This window comes from Eurypyga helias, unplaced genomic scaffold, assembly GCF_000690775.1.
Source record: "Eurypyga helias isolate BGI_N326 unplaced genomic scaffold, ASM69077v1 scaffold20903, whole genome shotgun sequence".
Lineage (NCBI taxonomy): Eukaryota > Metazoa > Chordata > Aves > Eurypygiformes > Eurypygidae > Eurypyga > Eurypyga helias.
This window is the reverse complement of record NW_010239478.1, coordinates 1-11,209: the sequence shown is the minus strand read 5'-3', so window position 1 is coordinate 11,209 and position 11,209 is coordinate 1. Positions and strand designations below refer to the sequence as shown.

Sequence of the window (11,209 nt, the reverse complement as noted above, 5' to 3'; positions counted from 1 at the left end):
CAGCTCTGCCACCCCAGCGCATCACCAGCCTCCCCAAACCCTCGCACCGTGCGCTTCGGTGCGTCGTTGGCTCCGCGGAGCTACTCGCTTCCTGCCTTTGGCAGCAGGACCGTGCCCAAACTGCCGCGGAAGGAGCTGCTGCCTTGCTCGGGCCACCTCTTCCTCTTCCTCCCTGCAGAAACCGGCCTCGGGGCTGGGTGAAGACAGCGGGTGGATGCTGAACCTGCTTCCTCATGTGGCCTGTCCCCTTGTCACACCCCCACGCGGCACGGCCCACGCGTGAGCTTCCACTAGCAGCCCCTTTCCCACGGCCCGGGCAGGAGATTCCTGCCCCTGGAAATGCCTTGCAAGAGTTAGCACCACACCCTGGAAATCCCACGGGAGGGAAGAAGATGGGTTCAGACCAAAGTTCAGGGAGCAAGAAGGGTACCACCACCTTCCTCATTTCATCGATGCTCTCGTCATAAACTCCCCCTCTGCTCACGGGTGCTCTGAACATCCCCCCCTCGCTCACAGCCTTCCAGCTGGAAAAGCGAAGACCAGACAATCAGGGAAAGGCGAGCAGACCCCAGAGAGCAGGCCGGGCCCCATATCCCCCCTCGGCTGGGAGCAGGGGGCTGCGTTCTCTGGCCTGGGCCCTCCCTGGGTCACCGCCTGGCCTGGGGGAAGGAGTGACAAGGCTCTAGCAGGGTCCGCCCCGGCCTCTGCCCCAGCACAGCTTCCCTTTTCTTCCTTCCCTCTTCTGAGCATCGATTTAAAACCCAAAGTCAAGATATCCTGCAGCACCGACTTCTGAAGGAGCGCTCTTCCCTGCCTGTTCATCCCTTCGTTGTGCCATGGGAGCAAAGCCTTCCCTTTGATGATATTTCATTACCTTTTCTATTTCTAGCACAACTGGGAAGGCAAAGAGACTGTTCTCTGTCCCAAAAACACAGCGGTGGACTCCTCCTTCCTCTTTACAAGTCCTCACTCAGCCTTCTCACCCTTACAGCCAAGTCTTTCCGCCTCCAACCCACCCCCCTGCTGCCCCTCACGCTGCCTGGGGAGGACGCGGCCCCAGCAAGCTCCCAGAGCAACGGCGCTCCAGTGGGAGACAGCGCGGACGGCAACTGGGAACGGCTGGGCCTCTGGAGGGAGAAGGGTGGCACGTGGATTGGGAAGGAAGGAGTAGGGATGGATGGGCTCACAGCCGCTCAGCCAGCTCCCGTTGGCCCCCCTATCCAATGGAAACAACCTCAGGTCATCCCTACAACTCTCCTGCTCTTGCCTTCCGGCACTTTTTGGGAGCCTTCTGCACCCCACGCTCTGGCTCAGCGTGGGAGCTCCCGCTTCCAAGGAGAAAAGCACCATCCCTCGCCCTGCCGGGGTAGGAAAAGCAGCTCAGAGGGCAGCCAGCCTCCTGCGGGGCTCAGCACCGCGGCAGGATGGAAGCAGGATGGAGGCAGGATGGAGGCAGGGCGACCCCACTGCGGTACAGGAAACTTTCAGCAGGGTGCCGGCGCGTGACCTCCTTCACCGTAGGAGATCAGTAAAGCCGGGGAGATCTAACCCATTTTTGAGGGGTAAGAGAGACAATGCACAGGCACAGCAGCCGTGACGGTCTCCCCGCTCCGTGCCCCAAGGAAGCGGTAAGCCACAGGACACAGCTTGAAAACTCCACAACAGCAGCACAGCGCGAGCCCGGCCGAGCGCAGGTTGGCAGCTCCTGACGGTACGGTGGGGAAGAAAGATGCAGCAGCCACAGTTCCCACCAGCATTCCCCGTGTTTCCCGGGCTCCACGGTGAAGGGGCCCACGGGGACGCCCCGCACGCCAGAAAGCGGAGCTCGTGCTCCGCCGTGGGATGCTCCAAGGGGCAGGAGGCACAGGCCGGCTCACTGAGGATGTGTTCAGAGGAACGGTGGCTGGATCGCAGCCGGGTTTCCTGGGTGGAATGGCAGCACCACAGCAGCAGTTTGGGGAAAGAATTTTCATCAGATTTGTGGACTGACCCTCTCCGATTGCTCCGTGTGCCACCAGGACTGTCACTGCCACAGAGAAGGCAACGAACCCCGGTGCTCCTGCACCCACTCCTTCAGCTGTAAGAGACCAGTTTTGATAGAAATAAACATTCCCTCTCCATCTACACACCCTGCAAGACTAAAACTCTGTAACGGTGTTTTACAGGAAAACCAGCCCTGAAATCCTGCAGCACCTTTCAGCTACAGCCCCACTCCAAACAGGAGTCTTCCCCTGGATCAGTGTCTGATCCAAGCTGGGACACACCACAACCCCCTCCCCACCGTGGCCCAGCCGCCCTTCCTGCGGGGCGCCGGGTGAGCTTACTGCCACGTCAGGCGATGTCCCCGGGAGGGCTCCTCTCCCACGGCCAACAAACGACCTTTCAGCCCGTGAGGCTTCAGGTCGGAAACGCAGCGCTCCCTCCAGGAGCACCTGCTGCTCTCCTCGGCTGTCACCGACCAGAACTAGTCAGGGCCCTGTGTTCAAATCAAGAGCACAAATTTCAATAGAGAGCACAAAGTTATTTAACGGGGCAGGCAGGAACACGCTGTACTGCAGAACAGCGGGTGGGAGGAGAAGGTTATTGTATGGAAACGTGAGCATCGATATTCCCGCTGCATTTCCCTCCCGGTTCATAACAAAGCCTTAGAGCAAAGTCCTGACGCGTCACAGCTCACGTATTACCATGCTCAACACTGACACACGCTCTGTGACTGGATCAAATGGGTATTTCCAGCCTGCACTGCAGCACAGCCCATTAAAACCGAAGCACAGCCCGCGCTAATTGTCCCATAATGATTAGGAGTTTGCTCCAGCTCAGCACGAGACACCCAACGCCACCCGCTGCAGCCGGAGCTGCCGCCTCGCCGCACCTCGACCGCCAGCGCATCCCCACGCGCCGAGCCAGCTCCCGAGCGATCCGTAACCACCGGGCACGCCACGACCTCTGGCAGCCATCTGGAGCAGTGGGGTTTTTATTTTGAACCCGTCACACTGGGTCAAACAACAAGCTGGTCAGTCTCAGCATGGCAAGGTCCAAGATCATCAGAGGAAAGCCAGGGATGACTTCCGACATCCCTGGAAAGCCAGCCAACACTTTGAACGGTCTTCCAAAGAGCCACCAGGAGAGAATTCAACTCAGCAGTTTTTATTAATAACACGAGTTCCTTCTTCGCCGCGGCTTTCGCACAGCTGCCTCCGTTCAGCACATCGAGTACATCCCGCACGACGATACAGAGCCCGGCAAGACGTCGGCGTGTGAGCACGAAACGTTAATCTGGCGATTGCAAGAGAAGCAGCGCAGAGCAGCGTTCCACCAGGAAAACAAAACCCACCACGCCAAGTGACACGATGGCCGAGTCCAGAACAATACTAATTAAAAACAGCATCAAGCAGCGAGTTGCTGGACAATAATATTAAAAACCGTTTTTCCTGTAATTTACAAATATGCAAAGTATCAGGTTACTTAAAATTAAGAAGCATTTTGCTTACTAACATGAAACATTACTAATTTGTAATGTATCAATTAACCAGGTATACAGGTTTCTGTGTCCCTGTGGTTTTTATGGCACATGGTGCCAGTCTGGGTAGGCCACTCCTTGGACAGAGGGAAGAACGGGAACAGCCCAAACCATTCCCAAAAGGGTCTCGGGAACGGCCATTTTCCGCTCTCCCCTTCGCGATCTGCCTCTCGGCGACCTTGGTTTAACCACGAGATGGACGTATTTAGAAAACATAACAAAAACACAGATACAATGTGTATCAACAAATCAACTGCTTCTGGCCTGCGAGTGCAAGAAACATCTTTGCCTTCTAAGCACAGTGAAATCCCAGGACCAGAACCAATTACTACAGCAATTGGTTGTGCATATTTTAAATCTCTTTCAGTATCTACAGTAAAAAACACCTTACGGAGTCAGAGGGAACGACGGGGGAACAGGCTTACCAAACAAGTCTTATTCTACATTTTTGGATGCTGCGATAGTTTGATGAAGCTGGAGGTGACAGGAAAACGTTAGTAAGGAGGACGATGAAGCAACAGCTTCACAGAGAATACTAAGGAATCCTCTGGAGCAGCCCTGGCAGCAGTCCAGACGTACTCCAGCTGTTCTACCAAATGCTCCCAACTATTGCTGTCTGAAGAGAAAAGGCACATCATAAATCCCCCTTGTCAGTGCTGCGCAGAGCCGAGAAGTGACCGGGTGAGGCCGATGTTTCAGCGCAACACCAACAGCCTGGTCCTCCGCACGGCCCCACAACTGCATTTTTCCGAAGTGCCAAACACAACTCGGGTGTAGCTTTGGAGCAGCGTCAGACCTCTCATCCTGAGAAAGGATTGCACTCCCAGCTCCTCTTGTTTCTGGGAGCTGAGCAGCTTGCTAAGCACTTGTGGCATGTACTGGAGAACCTCAGGAAGGGCATGTGGGAGCGGGAGGGGAGCGAGGAGCATCATTCAAGAAGGACACCGCTACAACCAAATTAAAGTCAGCTAAACCTAGCCTCACACTAGAGTTACAATCCAACATTTGCCATGGATCTGCACGGTAGGATTTAGTAAGGAGGCTTCGTTAAGAGCAAAGTGCAGCCTTGACAACACACTTCAGCCTTCACAAATAAGCCTCGTGTCACTGCAAAGACCATACCCCCCTTATCTTGCACAAGCCCCCCCAGAGTCCTCCTTCCATATGCCCGAGGATACACTGAGGCATCTCAAAACTGAAGCTAAAAAGGAGGAGTAAGGCCACTTTGAACAATTAACTGTGGGAATTTAGGATGTGCCTGACCCTCCATGCAATTATAAAGGAAAAATCCTGCCCTGAAGCTACAGCTTCTTCAGGCACCTCTGGGGAAGCAGGACCCTGGGGTGCTCTCACACTCTAAGAGGGGCACCCAGTCATGTCTAGGCCAGAATTTGCTGTGAGCATGCCACATCCGGTACCCAACCTCCAACTGGAGCCTGGTATTCCCAAGGAATGGAGAGGAGCCCTCAGAAGGCCTCTACGGCAGCTGCGAACGCTGCCCCTCGAGCTTTCCGTGCGCCTGGCTGCCCTCGGCGTCTGCCTCAGATACCTGGGTTCTGCGACTTGTACGTCAGTATCTCTGCAGCCAGCCTCTGGGGATCCAGGAGCCGAGGGAAACGGTTCATCACAGCGTCGACTAGGTGGGGATGGAATATGCCACACAGCTTGACGTGCACATTGGCCCGCTCCTCCGCAAACTGGTCAGAGACAGGCCACTGGCAGGAGTCCCCGTACGCCGGGGCTCTCGGCACGGAACGAGGGTCTCGCACGCTGGGGGATCGCACTTGAGGCGGCGGCAGCTGGTACGGTTCAGACCAGTACTCACGAGAATGGGGCGGAGGGGCGCTGTACTCACTGGGCAGGCTGTACTGCCCGGCACTAGCTGGGTGTACAGGTACTCCGTAGCCTGAGAAAGAGTGAGGTGCTCCTGAGTGAGGTACCTCAGGGCTGTACTGCAAGAAGCTAGCACCAGAGGAGGAAGATTTATGGGAACCATGCTTGTAGGAGACCAGACCATTCTGCTCCAAGCTGGGAGAATGTGGGTAGACAGGCCTCTGCCTCCCACAAGTGCAGACTGCCACCTGATCAGCATGGGAGTGATCACAGTGACCGGCAGATCGGTAAGGCCACATGTCAGACAGTTGGTTCTCCAGAGAACCAATGCCCGAGTCGAGATGCTCCTGAGAGATGTAAGACAGAGAGTCCATATGAGGCTGCTGGTACCTGTCAGAGGACCTGTGGCTCCCACTGTTAGGAGGGACACTGCCTGACACACAGCCTTTCACCTGAAGCGGAACATCACTGGGCTTTGCTTTGTGGGTCAAGCTTTTCCTCTCTGCAGAGACCTTCTGCAAAGAGCTCTTATCACTCTCCGTGGGCACAGAGCACAGCAGATCTGCCTGGGAACCCCTTTTGCCCTTTTTCTCCTCCTTGGCAGTGGTACTTCTGGTAGGAGACAACCTTGCATTGGCTCGGAGTTCATCAGCTAATGAGCGCTGGGGCTGATTGATCCTTTCAGGGTGGTAGAATTTACACTTAATTCCGTAAGTGCATTTCTTCCCTGCAAGGAAAGGCAGAGCACGGAATGACCAGCTGAACTTTACTAAATGCATGAATTACACTTGCACAGACACCTCAGTCTTCACGTTCAGAAGGCAGGTCTTACCGTAAGGGCACTGCTGTTTCTTGTGTTCTGGCACAACAGGTTTCTTCCTGAGGAAGTTATCCAGGCTGGGGCCATGTCGCCCTAAGGGATCATCCGGAGGCATAAACCTGAAGAAAAATAAACCTCAGTCAGGAGCAGTTCACTTTCTTGACGCAGGGTTTCATTTCTTCTGGAAGCCTTCCATTTCACTGAAGGTGAAAAGCTATCCGAGCCCCAAGCAGCTTTCCCATTTCACTGCAGTGGCAGCTCTCCCGTCACCTAGGAAAGACTGGCATGCAGTGCTTCCCTTCAGGCACAGCAGAAGTTTTGTGCTCAGTTGCTGACGAGCATTAGTACCTGCGGCCAGGCCTGCTAATGATAGCCTTGTGAGGAAATCAAGCCCTGGAGCTCTCCTAGGAACTCCATGACGGCAGAACTCCTAGCTCCAAACCATGAGCAGCTCTTAAGATAACTCCGATTCCTTATGCCTTTGTACCTCACATCAGAAGGGCAAAATTCCTTCTACCAAAAGGGTATCTCTGCAGGATTTTGTGCCCGCATTTTCTGGTTTTGTGCATCAGTTGCTATTAAAACAAGACAGCACGCTCACACAGACAGTTGTTAAAAGCAGAGGAAGGATGGGAACATACTTGTCGTTAACAAAGGAATACATCAGCAGACGCTCCTCAATGAACTTCTTCCACTCAGGACGCTCGTTCTGGAGGTCCCGGTAAGTATCGTTAGACACCACAATGCCATCCGACTCGTGTGCCAGTTTCACGATGAATCGGTCATCGTAGCAGACGACGCGCTTGCCTCCAACCCGCCTGGAAGGAGTGAAGACCAGGATTTTCTTCTTTTCAAGGTCACGGAGAATGTACTGGTCTAGAACAAAGACAACTGTGAACACACGCGGCCCAGAGGCCTTCGCACAGGTAAAGCGACACAACACTCGTGTGAAGTCATTTCCCCTTCCACAACCCAGCCTGTATTCTCCTCCCTCCCTACACCACCCACCAGGCTGTGGGTGGTGGATTCCTCAGCCCCGCGCCTGTGTGGCACCTGAGAACACTCGGGACACACCACAGAGGCTGGGGTAAACAGCAAGCCCCGGGCACACAACCCTTCGCACGCCCAGTGCACTCTGCATGAAGGCTGGCAGGCGAGCAGCTTCTGCAGTGCCACACTCATGCACAGATTTCTGAGCAGGGTTATTGTGAAATCTCAGCTGTTTGCAAGCTCAGAGCAAACTCCCCTCAGCTTGAATGATTCTGACTAAACTCGCATCAAGCTTTGCCTTTCAGCACGTAGAGATTCCGTACAGTCTACAGCGTCAGATACATCGCATGAAGGTGTCCCCGAAAGAGGAAGTTAGGAAGCAGAGTAGTATTACACTCTTTGTTCTCCGAGTTATTCCAACTGATCCAGGCAAAAACTTGCTTAGGGGAAAAGTTAATGACTAATTCTCCCTGGTCAGCTCAGCTCTTCCATTCAGAAGTTAATTACTAACTAGCCAGAACTTTGCAAGCTCACCAAGTGACAAAGCAGTGAGCCTGAAAAGCTACTTCTGATTTTCCTATTTCCACACCTGTTATAAGTACATCTGGTCGTGGCTGCTCCTTCCTCCAAGACGGCACGAAGACTGTAATATCCTTGTGTCCCCTTTCCCAAAACCACTGGACAGCCAGAAGGATGCCTCGGCAGGAGAACACTTCTTTATTTCCATGGCTGCATGAAAGAAAATTGATAATTTTAGCATTCAGGTTATGCACAGACTAGTCAGGCAATAAACACACTGCGCAAGCAGACCCAGCAGTTCAGGCAGCCTGTAGTGAAGCAGCAGCAGGGTAGCACTATCGGTATTTGTTGCTCATCTTGTGTAAATAGTAGCACTATGATTTTCACAGAATTACTGTTCCTTTCATCACCTCAGTATGCCAATGAATGCCCAAATCCTCACTGGGAGGGAGAAAAGCAGCTGTGACCATTGCAGCTGCTCTGAAACAGAGCCTTTGCTTCAACTCTGGACTCCAGATCTTTATTTTTAGCCTCGAGTACAATGTGATCTTGAACACCCTTTGTCCTGTCTGCCAGCTCACCCCCAGGGCTAGCCTCTGCCAGCGTGAGCTGCACCCTCGCTAGATGTTCTGCTTGGAAAGTTATTCTGATAACTTAAGGAAAAAGACACTTTATGCACTCAAGGCCATCAGCACTGAGGAGAGGTGCTCCTTCATCACAGTACAGCCCAAAAAGCCAGTTACAAACACACTCTTTGCATGAAACGACATCTTGCACTTGGCAGCTTGAGAACGAAGTCTGACAACAGCATCAGAAGCTACGTACCAACACAAAAAGCTGCTCTTTAATTATTCATTAGGCCATATCAATAAGTTTCCAGGACTTCTAAGAGGAAACTACCACTCCTGTTTTACAAGTGCCAGTATTTACAGCGTAATCAGCTCTTCTGTTGATAATGGTCTGGCAAGCTTTCAACATTTCTGTATTACAGCCCAATATGTCATCCCAGGGATCTACTAGCCTGCATTCCAGGCTGACACTGGTGACATGTACTATACTGAAAGTAACCAGGCCCATAATTCAGTGAGAGTTTCCTCACCTGGGCACTACCCTGCCCCAAGCCTTCCTCTTTCTTCCCCTCCACACCTGAATCGCATTTCAACTCCCACCATCACTCACAGCACGCCAGTGAGTTCCTCCACAAGTAATTACCTCCCATCAGAGGCATTGCTAAGAACCACTAGAAATTTTACTTCTCCTGCCCTCACCCTTCTCTGAAGCTATTAAGAAAATTCATTTACCAGAATACTTATACTAAAAAAAAAAACCTAACACCTAAAGAGGCACCTAAAGAGATTAAGACACCCAGATTACAGAAAGGCTGACATTAACAATCAGAAGAAAGATGCTCTAAAAGCTTCCTCCAGTGTCAGACTGGTTTTGCTATCGAAAGCCAGACACAGGTTACTGTAGTCTAGAGATAACAGAAAAGCAGAGATTTTTGAGATCCCTGCTACCGTTCTCAAACTAGAGATAACAGAAAAGCAGAGATTTGAGACCCTGCTACCGTTCTCAGATCTACAGAAGGTAGCTAATTGGGCTGATCTGATTTGGCAGCAGCCAAGAAAAAATTCCCTTAGAAGGAAGTAAAAGCTAATTTCCACTATGATTTGCATATGTTTGTCAAGAGCTGTTCAGGGAGGCCGCTGAACACACAGCAAATGAATCAGCAGGGAACATCACACCATCAATACAGGAAGTTTCAGAACGGAATTCCCCTTCTAGCAGATTGCTTAAAAAAGCCAGACTGCTGTTCACATGTCAAACCCTGTCCTGTCGGCAGCAGAATTACCGCCTGGCCTGCCCTGAGTCACATTTGCTGTGATCTCCCCTGCGCTTCCTTGGGGTAACTTTCATGGATAAGAGGCTGCTCATTCAAAAAACAGAACCAAGTCTGTTGTTTAAGCCTGAGCACTTATCTAAGGTAAACTCCACGGCAAGAGTCGTGCTTATCAGCCCAGGTCTCACAATGAGCCATTTTCCTCCTGTGACTGCACAGCTGCTGGACAGCCACAGACACAGGACTGTGTTCTGCAGACACCCAGGTGGAATCCTTTACCCTCCAGCCCTGCTCTATCACTATCAGAATTCCACGCTCACCCTGGGAGTCACAAGCTCTGTTTGTTGGTCACACAGCAGACTGTACCCCATTTTTTCCTGTCCTGTTCTCAGAGCTGTCAGCCACAGCTTAGAGGAAACCACGCCTGCAAACACACCTCCACTCAGCACTTTCACCTCAGACAAAGCCTACTACAACACACACAACAGCTCCGTGCATCTAATTAAGGGCGCCCAGACCCCCTGTGTAGAGGTGGGGAAGGCAGCACCAGCTTGGGGTGGGGGCAGGCACCACTCACCATCGTGGGCAACAAAAGCCAAGGTGAAAGTCAGGACCTCGAGCCAGTAAGTATCCAGCCCAAAGATTCTGGGTGCTCCATGGATACTGGGGATCCTACACTCCCAAGTTACTGCTCCAGTCCAAGCAGCTCCGCAGGCTGCCTCTGGCTGCGGTGCCTGATGGGACCTGTGCCATCGGCACCAGAACACCCGGGATGCTGAGGGTGAGTCACAGCCCTGCCTTGGTGACATGATGGGCCAGCGTGACCCTCCAGCATCTCACCGTTCTCCACACTGCATGGAAATTCAGCCAAAATACAAGAGTCACAATTCGGAGACTACTCTCCAATGCAGGAGACAGCTCTGTATTACAAAGCCTTCTCTAATTAACCCTGTCATTATTTATTGAGCAACTTCCTGCTACAGAAACTTACATAAAGCCATTAGGTAAGAGGACGATGTCTCTTCAGTTAGACTCCTCATAAGCTAGAGCATGGAAGGAATTGCCCCTATTTCCCAGGAAGCACGCCGGCTCTCGTCAGAGCCCTGTGAGCACTGGTTAGGGGCTGGCAGAGGCCATGGGCAGACTGCGCCTGCCAACGCGATGCTCGTCCTGGTGAGCGCTGTGCACGCTGGTGAGGTGCCCTGGAAAATGTTACCAGCCACTACCAGAGAAAGGCAGGGTTTGAGGCGCCGAGCTCTTGGCGCTCAGCACCGGAGCGCACCTAAAGCCACCACGTCACCGGGTGAGCACCGACAGCCCGGGAGAGACCACCACGCCCACCCAGAAACCCCCAACGCACCTCATGGCCACATTGCTGCCATCGATAACGATGGGCTTCAGGTTCTCGCTCTCGGTCTCCTCTGGGGCCGGCACAGGTGCGGGGGTCTTGTTGGCGGCCCCTCCTCGCGGGACCAGTGGGGCCTCCTTGGCTTCCGTCGGGGTCTCGGGGCTCTCCCGCTCGGCCGGGCCGTGCTTGACCAGCTCCCCCAGCACAGTGTTGGTGTCGGCGTTGAGGCCCAGTTTCTGCAGCACGACGTGGATCTCCTCGGAGGAGTAGCCCAGCTTGCGGAAGAAGTCCACCTTCAGCTGCATCTCGGCGCTGTCGCGGGGCTCCCTGCCGGGGCTC

General features: G+C 53.3%; 1 protein-coding gene across 1 annotated transcript; it reads right to left on the bottom strand.

Annotated features, from left to right (window-relative positions):
• Nucleotides 1-5,061: 5,061 nt before the first annotated feature.
• Nucleotides 5,062-11,202, bottom strand: LOC104507009 (ribonuclease ZC3H12A-like). The gene is made up of 5 exons (XM_010148165.1): nucleotides 10,883-11,202; nucleotides 7,753-7,892; nucleotides 6,815-7,049; nucleotides 6,186-6,292; nucleotides 5,062-6,080 (listed from the first exon to the last, which is right to left on the bottom strand). The coding sequence occupies exons 1-5, from the start codon at nucleotides 11,173-11,175 to the stop codon at nucleotides 5,062-5,064; spliced, it is 1,794 nt and encodes a 597-aa protein (XP_010146467.1). The 5' UTR covers nucleotides 11,176-11,202.
• Nucleotides 11,203-11,209: the final 7 nt, after the last annotated feature.